This window comes from Falco peregrinus, chromosome 17 (genome assembly GCF_023634155.1).
Source record: "Falco peregrinus isolate bFalPer1 chromosome 17, bFalPer1.pri, whole genome shotgun sequence".
NCBI classification, from domain to species: domain Eukaryota; kingdom Metazoa; phylum Chordata; class Aves; order Falconiformes; family Falconidae; genus Falco; species Falco peregrinus.
In genome coordinates, this window is record NC_073737.1 from 3491459 (window position 1) to 3512163 (window position 20705).

A 20705-nucleotide genomic window follows, 5' to 3' on the forward strand; every position below is an offset into this window, starting at 1 on the left:
TAAGTGTAAGCTTGTGGAGACTTGTACCTCTAGACAGAAATGCAGTTATTGGCATTTTGGCTGTGGGCTCGATAACCTTTTGCAAATACAACTTTGCTTTTCACAAAGCAACTTTTGCTTTTCACAACTTTGTCATTCACAAAGGTTTGAGGTGGTGGTAGTGCCTGGTCAAGGTGGTGATTATAGTGTTTACTGTAGCGATTTCTGCTACTTTGAAAGGTGCTGTTGTTTCAGCAGGGTCCTTTGTTGGCCTCTCGCCTTGGTCCTAAAAGGGACCATGGTGGAAACTTGACCTGAATGGAAATGTTGAAGCTTACTAATGCAACTGCATTCTTAGAACATCTTAGAAGCTGAAGCAACTAAGATGCTGGCCCACGAACAGCAGTTGCCCAGCGAGGCACAACAATTGTTTACTAAACACAAGAATTACAATGTTTAGTATGCTACTCCCTATACCACTTAGATTGTAATATTGAACGTGAGTGTGCTTTCTATGAGTTGTGTTTAAATGAGGAAGGTGCCTTGATAGCACGAATAAGTTAAGATCACTTAAAGATTTCTGAATGTGTAAGGAGCTGCTTTTCCAGATGAGAGGCACTGTATCTTCTTGGTAGACGATGATTCTGTTCTCAGCTTTACTGTTACCTTTGTAAAATACTTCATCTGCATGCACGCTGCTATTCCAAATTATAAAGGGTTTTGAGCGTAATTTCTGTTTCAGTTCTGTTCTCTGCAGTTCTAATGCCATGTTCTCACTGTTGCTTTGCAGAGAGGAGCAGCTTCTGTTGCTTTGGGCAGATGGAGTTATGTTCTTCTCTGAGCATTGAGCCTAGTAAAGCTATTTAAGAGAACTACTAGCCTTGCATAAAACCAATGGCAACAAGATTAAGGCTGGTATTGCTATATTACCTCACTGGGAGGGAATGGAAGTTTGCTGCTCAGAAGTTGTGTTTTCTAAGAAGTGTGAACGCTGTTGGCTTTTCTAAGAAGTCCTGAGACTTAACAAAAATAGTTGTTCGCATAAATTTACAAAACCACAGAATAACATTGTTTTGAGCTTGGTCATTAAGTTTCATGATTTCTAGACTATTTAAGAGCATGTTGTAAATGCATCTGTAAATTCTAAGTCGTCCTAATATGTGTATATCCTATGAAACAGTTGTCTTACTGTTTCCTTCCCTTAGCTTGTATTGTTCATGCTTCCTTTAAAGAAGGTGACTGAATTCAAGCTCCTACTTCTGAAGGCTGGTGATAACAAGAGTTCTTACTGTCACTGCTAGTATGTAGATTTGACAGCATAAAGAGTAATCTCAGAAGGATGTGGTATACTTAAAGGATACTATGTGAACAGTGCTTTGCCATTGAAAACTAGAGCCCACAGTGAACTGAATCAGTGGCAAGGTAGGCATTGGGAATGTTAATGTAACTTGGGAGGCTACAGGAAAAAGTTTTATCAAGAGGTGTTCAACCTTTATTTTAGGGAACTGAATAGAAAGTTAAAATAAGATGTGTAATAATAGTAAGTAAATCACTCAGGCTTTCAAATCCAAAGTTGAACTCCTAGTTGAACTAGGACTTGCCTATTCTAGGAAGTGGTGTTTTTCCTCAAAGATTGGCCAAGCTGGAGAGAGAAGGGAAGGAAAGGGAATACAGGGAAGTCCAAGAAACAGAGGAAAGATAGGGAGTTTTAGGACTGCTTGGCAAGGTTTGTATTTGGTTATTTTACTTAGGGTGAATAGTTTTTATGCAGCGAACTTCAGACGTGAAGTACGTAAATAGACTGGGAAGAGTCTCAACACTTAAATAGATCTTTACTGAACAGGACTAGAATGCTTTCAAAATAAATGGGGAAAATGACGAGTTCATGATGATCGCATGTTTTTCACTTTCGGCATCACAAAGCCTGGAGCCCTTGGAACAAACGTGGATGCTAGGGAACACTCTGTAAATCCTTCTCCCTGGGTGTAGATTTCCCACACTTGCACAAGCCAGCAAAACCAGCTTAATTACCGTCTGCTGCTTGAACTGAGTCTTAGGCTCCCGCATTTTTGTGTTCTAACAGGGGCAGGGCCAGCAGCAGTGTGAAGCTAGCTGGCCATCATACAAACTCCACTCCCCTCCCTGTTACGAAGGGGAGCTTTGTGTGCTCTTTGTGTGCAGCAGTGTTGCAGGGCTGGTATGTCGGAGAGAACAAGTAACCAGCCGGCTCTTGCAATGCTTCATGGCACAGGAGTGAGAATTTTTGCCACAAGCGTAACCCCTTTCTCTGCTTCTGTGCTGCGTGTATTTTATCCTGTCCCCATATTTCTGAGGAATTAATATATTTTTAATGCCCTGTTCTAGTAGAGAAGAAAGCTATTTAAAGGACTTATGGAATGACTCTTGAGTAGTAAATTGAACAGTAGGAATGCCTTATCCAGCTGCCTTTGGTTTTGTTGCCTAGTCACTTCTGAGAGATGGAATGAATGCAGAGAATCACTCTTGAAAGGGAATGAAGAAAAGGGAAATGAAGTCAATAGTAAACCCGGTCATGGTAACTTTAAAGTATACAATCCTTGTGTTCCCTTCCCCCTCTCTATATACATAAATTAGGGATGAGGCTGGAATGCAGAGGGTGTTTCCTTTTATACCATGAGTACTAAATAGTGCTTGCCATATTGCTTTCTTATTCTTTCCCTGGTGTGTATAGTTGTGGTATCCTGTGTTGGGAGCTCTCCTCCCTGCAGATAGACATGTATAATCACTCTTTCTTAATCTTATTTAAACAGCCTTCCTGTGCACTTTGAGATTAACACTTTATTATCTAGCTTCAGAGACTTAGTACACAATATTATTAGGATTCTTGATAAGTGGTAAATGAAAATTTGCAAACAATGGGGTGATGTTGGGATGACTCGGACATTCAGAGTGTGTTGTGTAGCTTCTTGAAATATTTGAAGCCTTGGAGGAGCTTTTGTTTTCTCTCCAGTGTTTTTGGTTGTGTGTCGTGGCCCCCCTCCCCCCCCCCCCCCCCCCCCCCCCCAATGAAGTATGTAATTCTAGAACAAAGTACTGGAAAAAATAACAATTTTATGTCATTAGCTGTGACCTGAGCTTAAGTTTTTGGAAGTTGCATCTCTTCAGTAGCCTGAAACAGGAAGGCTTTGCCTCACCCTTGATTAAAAAGGACCAAACAATTCACAAGAGAGATCCAGACACTTAAGAGTCTCCCAGTTTTCCTGGACAGGCACTCCTACACAGTTTTGAGCATGCTGACTTTATCTGTGGAGATAATCTAGGAAGAGTGGCTCAGGTATGCTTAGTAATTGTGCATTGAATGAAAACATTTAATTGTTTTTATCCCTCATGATGTTTATCCATTCCTGTGCTGCTTTCTCAGTATGAGGCTTTTTGACCTTCCTTGGTTTTTAATAATAATTGTAAAAGTTCGATTCTTAATGTTTCCTGTTCCAGTTTCTGAAGTGTCCTTGGAATGATCAATTGATGTTTAGTTTGATCCAAATAGCTTCTTCTATGCTTAAGGCTGGCAAACTGAGGAAGTGAGCTCCACATTTGGTCTGTGAATTGTCTTTTTACTCCTTAGGTCAGAATTACCAATCTATAAGTAATCTGCTTCACATGGATGAGGTCTGTTTGAGTTGCTCCTTTGGAAAATTCCAGAAATGGTATTCTGAAGCCACTGGGAAGGTGTATAAACACTGAAGAAGTACCAAAATGCTTTTTAAATACTACAATTTTTTGTTCAGTATTTGGAAACATCAGGAGATTGCTCCACTTGTGTAAACATACTGATTTACTTGCTCTCTGCTTAGGCAGCAAATCAACGTAATTCCAAAAACTTGCACAGAAACCTTTTAGGTCTGGTGAAATAAAGACTCTCTTTGTTCACTGCCATGATTGACTTGCTGCTGTAGAGTAGGTGACATGTTTTGCCTACCAAGCATGTTTTATAAGCGGAGTTTATATAAAGTTCATGCTACATTAAAATAGATAGTCTCTTCTGTACTAATAAAATACCTTTTATTCTGTTATTGGAAACAAATCTAATACAGAATTGCTTTTCAGGTTCACAATGGGCCTTTTGGAACTAAGTCATTGGATTACAGTGATTTTTTTTTTTTTGTTAGGCTTGATAAAGCTGTTTTATTCCCTTATTCCACAGACTTGTTGACAATGGTAAAACTTCAGCACAACCCTTTCTCTAATATTTCAGAAAATTTGCTCATTATAGGGCATGTGTGGCTCTTGTTCAGCATTCACTGAAAAGTGTGGAAGGCCACCAAAGCATGAAAGTGTTTTTTTAGTATCTGTCATGGAGTTTTTCTTATTTCAAACACTGTTCTTTTTTAAAGGGGAAAACCACATTTGACATCTGTCAGATTCCTTTATCCGTCTATCTTGGAACAGTGTAATCTGCCTGTTTTGATTTGAGCTGGTCATCTTTCTTCAGTGTACTGGCCCAGTGCCTCAGTTTTTTCAAGCCGTCTGTATCCTGCCTGACATGAGAGGTGAATTACTCAAAATAGCAAAAGTTGGTGTAATAAATATTGAGTAGAAAATCTGAAATTGTGATTGTTTCCTAGGGGGCTTCTGAAGGTAACAAGTTAGGTTTGTATTGAACGTCTGTGTTCTTGTGAGGTGCGGCAGAAGTGTGTGTCTGCCACTGTTTAAGAATCGCTTGGGAGCTTTCTGGTGTGCCTCCCTTTCACGTGGTGAGCTGTGAACATGTTGCTTAAAGCATTGTCAAAGCTTTTGAGATAAGTGTCATTCCCCTTTCTTGTCTGCCTTGCTTGGATTCCTTTGCATCTTCAGGTTCCTGTCTCCATGTCTAGCATGGGAAAAACCTGGTCTTACCTTACTTACAAGTGAAGGTAAGTGTCCAGACCTTGTGGCGGTTTTGATTTCTATGGAGCACTTAACGTGAAGATACATCGTTGAAGCAATACATAAAAATCTTACAGCAGATTGTGAAAATAAGGATCGTGTGCAGAAGAAAAAGCAACTTGACAGCAGTTGCAAGAAACAAGGTTGTAGCTGCTCTATGTGGAAGAACTATCAGGAGGTTTTGAGGACTCCTGAGGAAGCAGGCTCTGCCCCGTTGGCTTGTGCCGATGGGTCAGGGACCCAAAGTCTTTCCTCACAGTTCAGTGGGATTTTTAGGATCACTAGCTTAGTTTGCCTGTAGTGTGTTTTGTGTCTTTGAGGTAGGGATGCAACTGTACAGTACTTTGGTGATCAATGCGTAGTGTTTCACTCAACCTGCTCTGCAAAATATTTCCCTTACTGACGTACACATGCAACAACAGTAAATGGACTTCAGGTTGTGTAGGTGATTTTTTTTTTCCCCCCTTCCCCCCCCCCTCCCCCCCCCCCCCCCCTTTTTGCTTTCAGATCACTGAAAGCCATTTATTTGTAAGTATTTAGTAATCTCAGAAGTGTCCCTGCGGTGTTAACAGTAAGTGTCTGCAAAGGGATTTAGGCGGAACTAAAGGACATCTGTCTACATCTCTGCAAAGAAGTGCTTTTAGCAGTATAGTAACCCCTGAGCTGTCTATCCCAAGTTATGCAAGAGGGAGAAACTTAGTACAGGTATTGCAGGTACACTACAGGAATGCAGACAGACTTTTCTATCCTGTTTTTTGCTTTTGTCAGAATGATGGCTTCATCTTGTGTGCTTGATTTGCCCTGTAGTGTTCTAAAATCTCGAAATGCCATGCTTCATCTCGGTGTCAAAGATGTCTCGAGATGCTTGGGGGGAGGAGAGAGACAAACCTGATCGCCCATGCATGGGTAATTCTGTGGAAGTCTCTTAACAGATAATGCTATCTATCTATATCCTGTGAGGGGTATGGTTATCAGATAAGGTTTTGGTGGTTACTTATCTTGGATACTGGTGCTTGAAGAAGAGGGCACTAGAAATGAATTCAACAGTAAACAACAGCATGGATTGTATTGCCAAAAGCCACTGGTGTTGGTGACAACAGAGCACTATAGATCTGCTTCTCCCTTAAATATACTCCTCCCTAGTGCTCACTGCGTATAGAAGGGATCATCTACAAGCTTCTGGACAGTGAGCGCAGGCCTCTGTGTTTGCGAGACTCCCACCTAGAGACTGTAGCAAAAATAGCATGCACAAAAGGGAGGAGGCAGAGAGAAGGCAGCGCGATCTGTAGATGCTCCTTTGCCCATTGCGATGCCGAAGGACTAAAATAACCCTACGTTGTAACTATCAAGGGAATTACAGTGACCGTTTGAAAAGGATAACACTGATTATTTTTTGGCAACGAGGGTGTTAATGCAGATGAAAATACACAAGCGAATCAGTGCACTGCGGAAGATGAAATGCTTCCCCTGTCAATTCTCAAACACTATTAAATCCGCCCAGTTCAACACCAGTGCCTTGATGTCTGTCTCTTTCTTTGACCAAGGTATGGGAATACAATATTCTTAACGGTGAGTTACCAGATTTAAAATGTGTGACTGGTTGCTTTGCTCTCTAGTACTGATTTTTGTATAAAATATGCATCTTGGCCCTTTTTGGGGACTACTTATGCAGAAATCATTTTTCTGTCTACTTTTTTAACACGTTTGTTTTGTCCTTGGAAAGGGAACAGTCCAGGATTACCGTGTAGAAGGCACGTTGGATTCTATACATATACCTTGAGTTGAAAAACTAATGAATAATTTTTGTTAAGAATGTATTTTGTTTCTAATGTAAAATTGATCCAAATACTTGAAAAGCATTTCTGCATAGTGTTGACCAGGCACTTGGAGGGTTTTGAGTCTGTCATCACCGACTGACTGAGCGTGCTGGACTTTCTGGAGGTGTGGGGATGCTCGTACTGAAAGTTCATTCGCACAGTTGAGTCTATAGCCAAAGCAGGACTTGCATCAGCTTGGAGATCACCAATGTCAAGCTTGGATGATCTTGGAAGTTAAAATAAATGTAAAAAGCAAGAATGTCTAGAATAGTTAACAGAAAAGTGGTTAGCTTTCTGCTATACAGGAGACTTGTATAATTATTAAATATGACATATATTACATCAGCAGACCTAAGAATATGGAGGTTTTATCCCTTAACTTAAGGCTTTTCTGGTTGTTGTTGCTGCCTGTTCTAATCATGAGGCTTCCAGCCTAAGGCTTCTGACCTTGTAAAACTTCTCAGTGACTTTCACCAACTAAGTACTATGATGAATTTAATAATCTGTTCTTAGATGGGTATATAAGACTTTTCAAGGTAAATCTGTTTTTGCTGTTCTCCTTCCACATACATGTACACACATCTGTTGATAACTTGCTGTATCGTCTTCTCTGTTTTAGGACTGGCACAGGTTGCAGTGTTAAATCTCTCAGTGTTTTTCAAAATCCTGATTATTCTGTATATGTCTCACTGAAAGGCGAGTTATCTTGTTTTTCTTCAATTAATTGATAACTTCCTTAAGTCTTATCCTATCAGAGGATTACAATAATGTGGTTCGCATTGTATGGAACAGGCAAAATTAGGTTGCTTGGTTTGCACTTCACTCTTTGGATACTGGATTTGATTAATTTTATGTTATCTTTGTGCCCCGTTCACCTGTGAAAGGCACATATTGAATGCTGCATCTTCATCTGAATGGTATGCAGTCTTAAGTCTTATAGATGCGAGATAAATCCCTTAATCTTGTTCAAAACTATGTGAATGAATGGCTAAAGTAACCGTTACCTTCCAGGAAAAAAATAATTAGGAGCACTCAAGGTTTTCCTGTGTCATGGTCTGGATCCTTGTTTATCTACATACAAGCCTACATCGTATTTATGTCCTTAGCAGTGTTCTTGAGAAATTTCAGCCTGTTTATTGCAGTGGTGCCAGGTAATCGTGGCAGGGGAGGTCGATGGAGGTAGGATGATATTGTGTTTATCCTTTGTTATGTGGCAGTTTGTACTGTATATGTAGAAAACATAAGTGAGCTGTACATATCCACTCGTGCCAAGAATCTGATTTTGCATCTTTTGCCTCTGAGGATTTTGCAGCTGAGTTAGGCCTGCTTGTCCAGGCTGTCTTTGCACTGTGCAGTTTTCAGACAGATAGCACTGCATTCTTGTACCTGCTGTGTAATGCAGTTATTAAAGAACAGCTTGCTAATGCCCTCAGAGGCCACCGCCCATGTGTTTGGGACAACCAGAGAATGATGTAAGTCTCATTTTGGTATTAGAATGAATAAGAGGAAAATCCTGCATGTTTCACTTCTTCAAAAATGAAATAACCCTGTTGCTGTCTATGATAAGATAGCTTCCGTGATACGCTGCACAATAGTGTCTTTAAATTCAGACTGAGTAGCTTTTTTTTTAGCAGTAGCTTTCAGCCTGGTACCAGACCATTTTAACTCTAATAGAAAACGTGGATACACTGTTGGTCTGCATTAGACTGACACGAAAGTGAAATAGCCCAAAGATCTGCGTGTGTAAAAACCTTGGGTACTTTCTCCTGCAGAAAATTACATGTACATGGTTGTATTGCAATTTGAAGTTGGCCTTCGAAGAATGGCTTGGCTTATGATCGCGCTATTTGAAAGTATGAGGGGCATGCGTGCGTTTGAAAATGTGAATTGGTGTGCTTGAGCTTAAGTTGTAATTTGTCCCTTTTTCTTTTTGTTGTATGAACAGATCAGTTTGATACTAGGCATGACTGGGTTTTTTTGTCAGTGTACAGTCACGATTTAATTTTAGCACTCTGTAAAAATACTTGTGGTAATGTAAACCTTCCTCATCCAGAAGAGATACTCAAAAGTTTTTTAGAGACAATCTGTTGAATTTATTTCCGAATTTTCTGTAGCTGTTTTTGTTTCACATCCTTGCATTCCTTAGACACTGATGTCTGAACATCTCCCTAATAAGTTCTGCCTTTAAGCTGTCAAATGTGTACAGTCATAAAAAAAAAATTTTTGAGATCATATGGGTAATGACTGTATCTAAATCTTCTATCAGAAAGAATGGAGAAAATAAAGGTAGGAATATATATACACGGTCTCTGCTGTTACAGTACATGCTGAAAATCCATTACTAGAGTAGAGTAGCAGTCATAACAGGAAAACAGTTCTAAGAAGTGATGATATAAAACCCTTAAAAACAAATCTAATGCACAACACAACTTTTTAATTCTGGCATGGGGAGCTACTAACTGGTTTTCAAATGTACAGCTTTAAAAAAATGCTTCTATAATATTTTTGAAGAAAATCCCTACTTGTCTTTTGTAACATAAGTATATTTAAACTGAAGTATGCATTTTATCTTATAATTGTAGCTTTCTTGGACACTTAGTATTTAGAAGAATTATTAACTTCTGGGTTTTATTTTTATTCCTATGCAGCGGATATAATTTCTACAGTAGAATTTAACCATTCTGGAGAATTGTTAGCAACAGGAGACAAAGGAGGCAGAGTTGTCATCTTTCAACAGGAGCAGGAGGTGAGTGCTAACTACTATAATGTTCTTCTCTGTTCCTAATCAATCTCCTTTTCAAGGAAAGGAGCATGCTTTTATAAAAAACTTTTCTCTGCCTATGTAATCGGTGATTAAAATAATGAAATTTAAGAGTGAAGAAATTACTGAGGATTTTGTGACACTGTTACAAATTAATTTCTCTGTGGTCTAAGAGTGTTTAAAATGAAAACAGGAAAGGGAGGTAGGACACAAAAAGACCTTGGGAAAGCTGAAGCTGGTTGTTTTACAATGATTCCGCTTGGCTGGCATGATTATTGCAGATTTCGCTGTAGTTTGGGAAATAAAACTTGCCCTTCAGTGAGTATGTAACTGTGACCTAAGATGTCCTTTTCCATTCTGACATCAATCAGGTAAAATCATAGCATCATAGTAGCAACGGTATCTTTCCATTTTATACTTGTTCTTTTGGTCTTTTTAGAGCGCTACACACAAATCAGTACTAGGGAAGGGCCTCTACTCACATGTTGAAGGTGGAAAAGCTGAGATGGCACACTTTGTAACTGAGGCTGTAGTTAGATGTTGACTTGGTAGGAATTTATTTCAGGGGCAGGATAAAAAGGCACTTCTGTCATCTCGCTGCCTAGGGAAAAAGTAACAGCATGACTTTTCTTACCTTACTGTTCCATTCAATTTTGATTCGAAAAATCCTAAACCTGCAGAATTCCAGGGTTGCTTTCTTGCTGGTGTGCAGGCAGTTGGCGATGCATACAGAGCATCGCTCTGGTCACCTGGTGCCATCTAGTGGGTAGGCCGGCCTGCCTGCCCTGCCTGCCCTGCCTGCCGGCCTGGCCTCCCGTTCCTCGGCTGGAGCCTGAGCAGATCTCTCTGTGTGGAGTGTGCTTACTCTGATCGTCCTGGGTTTGGCTGCCAGCTCGTGTGGTGTGGGTTTTTGTTGTTGGTTTTGGGTTTTTTGTTTTTTTTTTTTTTTTTTTTCTTTTTTGTTTGGTTTTTGTTTTTTTTAACTCTTGAGTTTTAGCTTGCATCCTTTAAGGATCCTTTAATGTAGCTTAAATAGCTAATTGCCTGTTCTCAAGTGAGTTGTCTTCAAATGGCTCCTTGCGTTTTTGATGCATAACCCATAGCTCATATCCTTACGATCTGTGACTCCAGGTATATGAAGAATTCAATTTGACTTCTCGGTGTTTTGGGAATGAACAGTGGGTATTAGTATTTAGTTATGCCATAGGCACAACTGTCTAGAGCAAGTTTTGTACGTAAGAGTACCTCAGACAAGTATTTCGTTGGATTTATGTGCCACCTTCTATCACACTGCATTCGAGTGCTTTACAGACCATACATACAGGAAGAGAAACACTAAACCACAACCGCTCTTACGTGGGGTTATACAAGTTTGGGTAGCTTTACCCACTGCCAAAATGCTGCCACCTCTGGGCTGGAATGTGGTGGCCCTTGTTGCCACATGAAGCAAGTGCCATTACGTGAGTATCGGGCAGGAAATGAACACTGTATCTAATTGAAACTGAAGGAGGAATTTGTGTAGGCAGCCTGTAATTACCTAAATTGGAATTTAACATAGGGCGCTTGAGCCAACGCCTCTTTTTGTTTTCTTGGGGCTTTTTAAATATATTTTTTTTTTGACTGCCATGAGATGATCTGATGCTTTACATTTTGCTTTTGTCCTAAGGATGGATTTCACGTATTCTTAGTTGTATGTATTATTCTAGTCTTGTAGAATTTTACTACAATGCACAAGAAATATATTTGACTCTATCATTATGGCAAGTATGGAACTGAATGAAAGTTCCCTGAATCATGACCAGCATTTCCTAAAGCACAATAGATTTACTTCAGAAGTCGCCTGTTCTGTGCAGTGACCCTGCTTAACTTGTTAGGTCTAACTGCAACTTAGAAAAAAGGCCCTTCTGTTCTCTAGGGTGCAAAAGCCAGTGTAATTGATAGGTGTGACACAAAATTCTCATGCCAAATTTTATTTCTATGCATTTTGTCCACGTTTTCCTCCCCTGCAGCTTACTGTAAAATGTTAAGTGTTCCTGCCAGCTATTAATGTAAGGCTATGAAGCAAGAGAAAATGATGCTAAGGATGTGACAAATGTGAGCTAGCAAGGAGCGTATCAAGAAGTACATTTTAGTGAGGTATTTAAGGGATGAAATGAATGGATGGACATGTGAGACACACAAGAGAAGGAAGGAGCAAAGTTGCTAGTCAAGAACTATCACAGGAAAGGCATCTGATGGTGCAACCTCTTGAAATAGTTAGAATAGGAATATATCATAAAATTAAGCTGGAGTTAATTTCAGGTACGCCTTGTGAGCACTTTGAGAAACTGTTCCAGTTTTCTTTGGCCTTACTCACTGGAGGGAATTTAAGGTTCAGGCCATGCCATGCAGCGTTAGTGCTAGGAAGCCATTGCTGACAACATAGCTTTTAGAAAGAGGAATTGTGCAAGTTTAGAGGTTTTTCAGTTTTCCAAACTGTTCCATCCTGAACAGGCTAACTTCAGGTGTGGCTTTTCATGTCAAAGATGTATTCAGCAGAGGTGTTCAGCTTTTTTTTTCCCCTCTCAACTCCAGAATGAGGGAAAAAAAAAAAAAGCTGCTTAAGCAGTTCAGAAGGTCTCGGGGAATGTGGAGATGATATGCCAAAACAGTGGAGCTACTTGTATAAATTTAGAGCTGACGTGGGATTTCCATGGTGTGCCTAGCAAGCTGAACTTAACCGTAAGAGTAGATCTGCCATACATGTGGCTGTGTAGTTCTCTTGAGGAGTATCCTGCTTACAAAACAAAGGTGGAAAAATTAAAGGTGGAAAAATGAAGATTTTGGAGTTATTTTTTAAAAAAGAAAATCTATGATGCCTAGAATGTAAGTTCAGCTGCTTGGAACGAATATGAGAACTTGCTGGAAATGCTCTCCATGTGGCTAAGGGGAGTTTCTGGAAACTTCAGGAATCAAAAGCTGCTGTGATAACTGTTTCTTCTCTGATGCTTTCTTAGCGAAAATAGTAGAAACTCTAATCAAGCTCTTGCAAAAGAGATGGTCCTTATTTCGTCTGTTCTACAGGCTCGTTAAAATAAGGCAAGTTGTACACCAAAGGATACTCGCGGCAAATCTGGCATAGGCAACAATAGAATGTAGAAGCTTTAACCTACTCTTATGCTAATTAGCAGTCTGCCTGTATATCTTGCTGCATAACTATAGTTCTGGCTTCTGCCTGCAGCCTTGAAAAGCATTCTGTACATTGCATACGTATTTTGATCATTTAATTCTCTTTTTAGAACAAAACCCAGTCTCACAGTAGGGGAGAATACAATGTTTACAGTACCTTTCAAAGCCATGAACCAGAGTTCGACTACTTGAAAAGTTTAGAAATTGAAGAGAAGATCAACAAAATTAGGTGGTTACCCCAGAAAAATGCTGCTCAGTTTTTATTGTCTACAAATGGTAAGTTATAACTTAATAGTTAATTTTGCACGGTAACCTATTGTTACACGAGTTCACTATTAGGATTTTGTCTAATCCTCTCCTGGAAGCCAACTGGTTTTAAATGCAAGTATCTGGGGATGTGGCTACACAAGAGTTACGCTGTTTAACTGTACTGCTGTTCTGGCTCGCCTGGCCGCACGAGTCCCGCAGCGTGGCGTGGTGCATTAGTCATTTCTGCCTTGGTTGCTTTACAGCAAAGGGGCTTAGCTAAGCTGTCATTCAGCACCTTCCTATGTGTGTAACTGTGTGAGACCTTACATTAGTCATTCATAACAATCCTAACTGAAACTTGCTGTAACTTTTATAAAAAGAACAAACTGTGGAGGAGGTCTTTTTAATGCTTTTTATCTTGTCTTGTTTTCTCCAGGCAGTATTTTTGTCTTTTTTGGTACATGTAGGTGGTCTTGCCTTGTTCGAAGGCTTCACATTAAAGTGCTTCAACTGTGAAGACTAGTGTCTTTGCTAGAGCTTTGATCTTAAACTCTGGCTGTTTTATTTCAGATAAAACAATAAAGTTATGGAAAATCAGTGAAAGGGACAAAAGACCAGAGGGTTATAATTTAAAGGAAGAAGATGGACGGTATAGGGATCCTACTACAGTTACAACACTACGGGTGAGTAGTTCACTCATTGTGAATTAAGCCATGTTCAAATGATTTTTCTGCTCCTGGCCCCTGGCACACAGATTAGCCCGCGGCTCAGTGAGTAACTGCCACATCGGACTACAAACTTTACGTTTTCTGTAATGCCAGTGGGCAGACACATTTACTTCTGAGGTCATTTTGAGATACTTTAATCGGCTTGGTGTGTTGAAGGACTGTGATTGTGAGTGCTGATGTGTTTGTAGCACCTCTGTGTCTCAAACTTCCATTGCTTTGTGTTTTGCAGGTGCCAGTATTCAGGCCCATGGACCTCATGGTTGAAGCTAGTCCACGAAGAATATTTGCCAATGCTCACACGTATCACATCAATTCCATCTCCATTAATAGCGATTATGAAACGTACTTATCCGCAGATGACTTGCGGATTAACCTGTGGCACCTAGAAATTACAGACAGAAGTTTTAGTATCTTTTTTTGCATTGTTTTGCATGATGGGAACAGTTTGGTTACAACAAAACCGTTGGATTTTGCTTCCTTTCATAAATAGCTTTTTGTGTAGTATGTTTCTCCACATCCTGATTTTATTTCTCTGTAGTATTTGTAAGGGCTTTTACTTCTGGAGAGGTAGCTCAGCGTGAGCAATACAAGGAGGGAGTAATCATTTGCGTGGTGAAAACCAGACCCTTTGGAAGGAGAGAAAAAAGCTTAAGTTTCCAAGTGAGATGAGCGGTTCTGCAAGGCAGCATTACAGTAAACTTATCTTGTGAAACTTAATTCTTGACTTGCTGTAAGAAGCAAGCCAGAAGTACCATCCTTATTTCACCAATGTTTATTCTTTTTTACCTTCTAACCTAACCATCAGCCTCTCTCACGTGTACCTACAGAAGTTGCAGGCAGTAGGATCACAGGAATATGTATTCAGTCCCGTTGCTGGGAGCAGAGATCTGTGGACAAATCAGCAGGATCCTGAGCAGAAATCACACACATCTTCTTTGTAACATGGCAGTGTAATTTGAATTTAGCAAAATAAAGTTCAATGTGAAAAAGCTTAGGTGACAGATATGTAGTATAGAATTAATTACTGCTTAAGTGGAGGAAAAAATTCAGCAGGCTTTTGCTGTTACAAGAATTAATTTCAGTCTGATACAGAATGCAACGTTACAGTCTTGCTTGTTAGACAAATTGTGAGACTTGATGTTACCTTTGATCCAGTGTGTGACCTAGGTCCCACAGTCCTGAAAAAAGCGCAGCTGAATACATTCAAAGCTGAAAAATGTTGTGAAAACTGGAGAAAATTTCTTAACAAAATGCTGTAGATATTGTAGATATTAAGCCTGCCAACATGGAAGAGCTCACAGAGGTGATAACAGCTGCAGAGTTCCACCCAAACAGCTGTAATACGTTTGTATACAGCAGCAGTAAAGGAACAATTCGTCTCTGTGATATGCGAGCATCAGCACTCTGTGACAGACATTCAAAATGTAAGTTCTGTCCTGGTAGTTTATTGTCTTTTTGTGGAATACGGTATCCTGCTGTTAGATGAAACTAAGCACTCAATAAGAATATATTAAACACTGAATTGTGTGTTTGTATATACTTGTATTGGATTTCTGTAGTATGTTGAATAGCTCTAAAGCCTAAAATCTAAACAAATTTTAAAATTAGATTCATATTTTGCCAAAGTAGCAAATAAAATTCTTAGCAGCTTAAGCTGGGGAGTCTGCCTACAGAGCAGGACTAGGAGTGGCTTTGTGCAGACTTCAGGAGGCCAAATACTAGTTGGTTGGTTGGTATTTGATGCTAGAAATATTGTGTGTGAATGAAGGCTCCGGATACTAGCGAGTAGTTCACTTCAAGAAACCGCCCTTGACTTGCTAAGAAAATATTTCAGAGTATGGTAACTGTATTATAAGGCTTTCTTGTTGTTATTTTACGTAATGCTGGCAGAGTGGCCCAATGTCGCAAGCTTTTTGAGAAAATGCTGACCTAATTTGTGTGTTTCTTGTACTGGGAGAGACATAAACTTACTCTTGAAATGCCTATCTTATTTTTATGCAGTGTTTGAAGAACCGGAAGATCCTAGCAACAGATCATTTTTCTCTGAAATCATCTCTTCCATATCTGATGTCAAATTTAGCCATAGTGGTCGATACATGATGACTAGAGATTACCTGTCAGTGAAGATCTGGGATTTAAATATGGAAAATAGACCGGTGGAAACATACCAGGTATTGGGTGAAGATGCTATAGGCTAGAAATTAAAACCTTGAAGGATGCTGAGTCTTACCGGTAGTCTTGGTGTGGCAGTTATTTTGTCTATAGATCAGTACGTCCAGGCAAAGAACCGATGAGATTTGTGGGTTCCGTACATGTGCCAAAGGATTTCGCTATTTGCAGGTTGACTGCAGAACCCAAAGCCGTATTTGGGTATGAAAAAAGCCTCCCTCTTACACAGTGGAAATGTGGAAAGGTTAATGGTTAGCCATCAGCTAGCACATCTCTCTTAAGGGTCTTCAGTTGACTTTACATTCTTCTGTTGGGTCCTGAAGAAAATGGGAGGTAGAATATTTCCTCTGCAGAATGTTTTCATCCAGCACTGAAAATTGCTGTGGCATTTAGAAGAAAATTTGTGAAGGGATCATCTTCATCACACGTATGAGAAAGATCAGTCACCAAAACATGATTTTTAGCAATAAGTCTGCCAAATCCTCTTGGGTATCTAAGAGGATAGTGAGGTTATGACAGCTGCTTAGAGAGGGAAAGCATTCTGAAGAATTGCCAAGTGTCCCCACCCCGAGTGACTTGCTGCTGTTTGAGTTCTTTTGAAATCTCTGTGGAGCAGAGTATGTTAATTTGTGCATCGGTTCATCCACAGTCAGAGGAGGGAGCTGTGTGTGCTCCTGTGCATAGGGTCTAAGTGCTGTCCGGATACTTGATTTCTTTTGGAACAGAATCTATGATGGGTATTTTACAGGTATGCAAGTTCAATATTCATTCAGTTTATCTAACTTACTTTTTTCCAGGTGCATGAATACCTCAGAAGTAAACTTTGTTCACTGTATGAGAATGACTGCATTTTTGACAAATTTGAATGCTGTTGGAATGGATCAGACAGGCAAGTTTAATTCTTCTCTACATGCACTTAAGACCTCTCCAAGTTATTCTTAAAATGGGCAACTTGAGGCATGACCTCAGATATCTGTTTGATTTTGTGGTTTGGCCTGGGTAATATTTTTGTACTAAAGTAGACTTTAATGTATGTATATTAGCCCTTAACCTCTGATGTTGTAGTGTAGGATTATAGAGAATTGCCTTTGTGTACTAGAGAGACTTAGAATTTGATTAGAAATTTGAGTTCTGTTACTTCGCCATCAAATGTTCCAGCCGCTTAAACTGGAGAGATACATGAAGTAGTAGGATTAGACATGGTTTTCTGCAAACTTTTCATGGGTGAAATACTACTGATACCCTAATCTACTAGGTTGATTACCTCTACTGGTTATCTTTCTTGTGGTGTTTGGGTTTTGGTTTTTTAGGGTGGATTTTTGGGGTGGGTTTTTTGGGTTTTTTTCCTGTGTCATGTGTTAAAATCCAACTTTGGAATATTTTGTGTGGGAATAAGGCCCATGTACTCAAACCCTATGGTCTGATTGTGTGCTCTACCGATAAGAATCTGTACCAGGCCTGTTGGGGAACCTGGGGGTGTGTTTTCTATTTAAAGCTGCCTTGGCAAAAGGTAGAATGCTTGGGAAATGCCTTTTAGGAATTTTCTTTCTTAGAGTAAGTTGTCAAGTTTGCCTTGCTTGGGCATGGTTGACTAGCCAGTAACACCATTTAAGACAGCTGTTGCTTTTGTGTTAATCATGTAATTAACTGCTTATTTGCTAGATCTAAATCAGCTTATTGTATCCCTATCAGTATCTTCAGACACAGCTTTTTTTTTTTTTTTTTTTAAACTTGGTTATCTGTCCCAATATGTTTTTGAGGCAAAAGGACAGGGAAACTTTTATTTGTCTTACTGAAAAGCTGAGATAGAATAAGGATCTCCTATGAGGTAGTATCACAAACTGGGTTAGTATCTAAATTCTGCCACTTGTGTGTAACTAAAACTATGTGGCTTAAAACCTGGTGTGTTTGGCTTTCATTAGGTCACTTCCCCACGTGTGCATAAGCAGCAAATTGAATGATGACAGTCGAAGTGTTTAGATGACAAAGTGTGTACCTTAAAATGTCCAGTTAAGGAAAAAAAATACTTAGTTTTCTAAATCACTAAAATATTCAAAAGCCTTAGTTTCACTTCAGGTTGTAGATGATGTGGGTGAGGATGCCTGCTTTGTACTTGTAGAATAGGGCATGATCTTAGGTGGGACCCTCGGATTGAATGAAAGGAGAGGTTATTCCTAACTGAACTGTTACTTTGTTCCTTCCCCCCCCCTCCGCAGCATTGTCATGACAGGATCTTACAACAACTTCTTCAGAATGTTCGACAGAAACACAAAGCGAGACATCACCTTAGAGGCGTCCCGGGAAAACAATAAACCGCGTACCGTTTTGAAGCCACGTAAAGTATGCGCAAGCGGTAAACGGAAGAAGGATGAAATCAGTGTTGACAGCCTAGACTTCAACAAGAAGATTCTACACACAGCCTGGCATCCTAAGGAGAACATCATTGCTGTAGCTACTACAAACAACTTGTATATATTTCAAGACAAAATGAATTAGGGTTGGCATTCCTAACTGAAGAGTCCACTTCCTGCATAGTTGAAATAGTTGAATCTAGCATTTGTACCTGTAAATGAAAGAGAATGAGAGGTCCATTATGGCACCCCTTTCCAGTGTTTAAAAATGTGCCATATGACAACACTCTTTTATAGCTACATGGAGAAAGCTCTGTTGATCCGTCACTGCGTTCTTCTCCATGTCTGCTAGCCATTTAGGTGAGGATAGGGCACTTTTTAATTTAAATGACTACTTGCACCATCTTGCCTAATGGACTAGATTGGACTGTATCAACATCGGTTTACTCCACTTTTTATGCCTTCCATTGTGATGACGTCAAACACAGGGAAAGCCTTCAATCATGCTATGGGATTTAATTGTGTAACCTCATTACTGTATCATTCGTGGCCCCCTTTTTTTATTAAATACAGCTCATTCTTGCTGTGGCTTGTAGCATTCCTCCTCCTTCTGGCCTCCTGGACTCCCCCTTTCCCTTTCATCCCCCTCCACCTAGCCTTGGTGGTGGTGTATAGAAGAAAAAAAAAACAACAAAAAACCAACAAAAAACCCCCCAACAAAATAAAGCACATGAAATGGGTCCGTTTGGGGTCAGTGGTAAAGGGCGACTGTGTTGCAACAAATGTTTTAATAACAATTGACTGTAATCACTCCTTGCCGTGTCTGGCGCCAAAAAAAGAGAAAATAAGGAAAACCACAAACAAACTACTGAATAAAAGTGACAAAGAATGGAGAATCTGTTTTCTTTTTTTTTTTAATCTACCTCTTTATACAAATACTCTGTGTTTTACCTTAGATGCATGAAAATAAAATGATGTTTTTTGTAATGATTTTAACCAGTATTAATCATTTTTCATGGGACTGAAGAGAGGGAGGGATTTCACAAGTATCTGCATTCATTCACGAATGACAAGAATACCACCCATAGTGTGGGTTGACCACTTCCATCTCAAAACCATCAACTGCCATCAGATTTTGCCATAATCTGAACAGGTCAGTTAATGTTCCAGGATCCATGAAGGCTCTTTTTTTTAAACTATTGCTTAAATGGGAAATTTTCAGGTTTTAAAATCCGTTTTATGGGACTAACGTCTTAATGTTTAGTTTCATCCTGGTTTCTTTAATGCCTTGTTTTAGGATACAATACCTTTAATGCCTTGTTTAGAGTACGAAGTCCCCTGTGGCTTTTAAAAAGGATGTCTGAATTCTTGTCTGGCAGTGTGATGTTATGTAGTATGAAATACCAAGTGATTACGTAGGTAATTACTACACCGCATTCTGAGATGCTCTATTTTCTGTATTCTATTGCTATCAGTAACTGAGTGGAAATGTAGTTTTACCATGCAAGTGTTTCTTCTGGCTTTTGGCTTTGCAAAGTTACTGCACTTACAGAAATGTTGAATAGTGCAACGATCAGAAAATACGTGGAGTACAGAAGCTGCATGAAATAAGTGTTCATAGTTACTTGAGAGATTTAAACTCTTCAGCAAATAAGGCTTATCCAAAGATGAACCAGATACTGATGCTTTATAAGGCTCATGAGTTTTTACCTCCAGGTATTTTTGCGAATTGTGCTTTTAGGTTTACTCTTCCTTCATGGAAATGTTCAGAATGAAGTTTAAAGTTGTAGTGAACTTACCCCTTGACTGGGAAAATTTTCACTTTTCAGTTACCGATACTTAAAATTATTTCTGTGGCTTAGTTATCAGTAGTTTTTACAATGCCTCTTATTATTTGATCAGCTAAGATACCGTTTCTGCTGTAAAATTATGGCTGGGTTAGAGGTTGTTAACCAGACTACTATTGCAGTCATACTTTAATTTCTTTTAATCCTTGTGCAGTGGTTTGAAAATGTAAAAATTCTAATATTTATTAGATCTGGTTCTCTTAAATACAGTATTTGTCTTGTAACATGCATGCTTGACCATGAGCCTTTGTAAGGATTTTACCTTTTTTTTTTTTTTCACCTGTTAGCCTTGTAAAAAAAAAAAAAAAAAAAAATTAACTGCCCCAGGGACAAACTGTTTTCCAATGGGTGAATAAACTAGCAGGCCCTACTCACATGGCATGTGACTAATTTTACTCAAATGACTACTGGCTAATAGTTAAGGAAACAACTTGAGTAACATTAATCATGTGTATAGGTGTCTACAGGATCAGGTCCAAGGATTATTCTTTATTTTATCGCAAGGGCAAAGAGGTAATTAGATGCTGCTTTTGCATCAAAGCTGGTAAAATTCATCTCCATTTTGTGGAAAACTGCGTAGGTTTAATAACTGCTATTTTGGGAAGACTGAGGGTCATGGTATTAAGACTGCTGCTCTTGTGCGTACCTGTATCCCAAACGATGCACTGAATACCTGAAAATTTGCTTAGCACAGACATAAAAGGAAGCGAGGTCGTGAAGATGGCACAGAA

The 20705-nt window shown here is 39.4% G+C and overlaps 1 protein-coding gene across 2 annotated transcripts in view; it reads left to right on the forward strand.

Moving 5' to 3' along the window:
• Window positions 1-19123, forward strand: part of PPP2R2A (protein phosphatase 2 regulatory subunit Balpha) — a 39891-nt gene extending 20768 nt beyond the window's left edge. For both annotated transcript variants that reach the window (XM_055820078.1, XM_027782190.2), the window contains exons 3-10: window positions 9350-9447; window positions 12741-12906; window positions 13450-13562; window positions 13837-14014; window positions 14867-15031; window positions 15609-15778; window positions 16574-16665; window positions 17993-19123. In XM_055820078.1, the coding sequence (XP_055676053.1) occupies window positions 9350-9447; window positions 12741-12906; window positions 13450-13562; window positions 13837-14014; window positions 14867-15031; window positions 15609-15778; window positions 16574-16665; window positions 17993-18272 (1262 nt within the window). In that variant the 3' untranslated portion in view covers window positions 18273-19123. The remainder of the gene's footprint in view (window positions 1-9349; window positions 9448-12740; window positions 12907-13449; window positions 13563-13836; window positions 14015-14866; window positions 15032-15608; window positions 15779-16573; window positions 16666-17992) is intronic.
• The last annotated feature ends 1582 nt before the right edge of the window (window positions 19124-20705 follow it).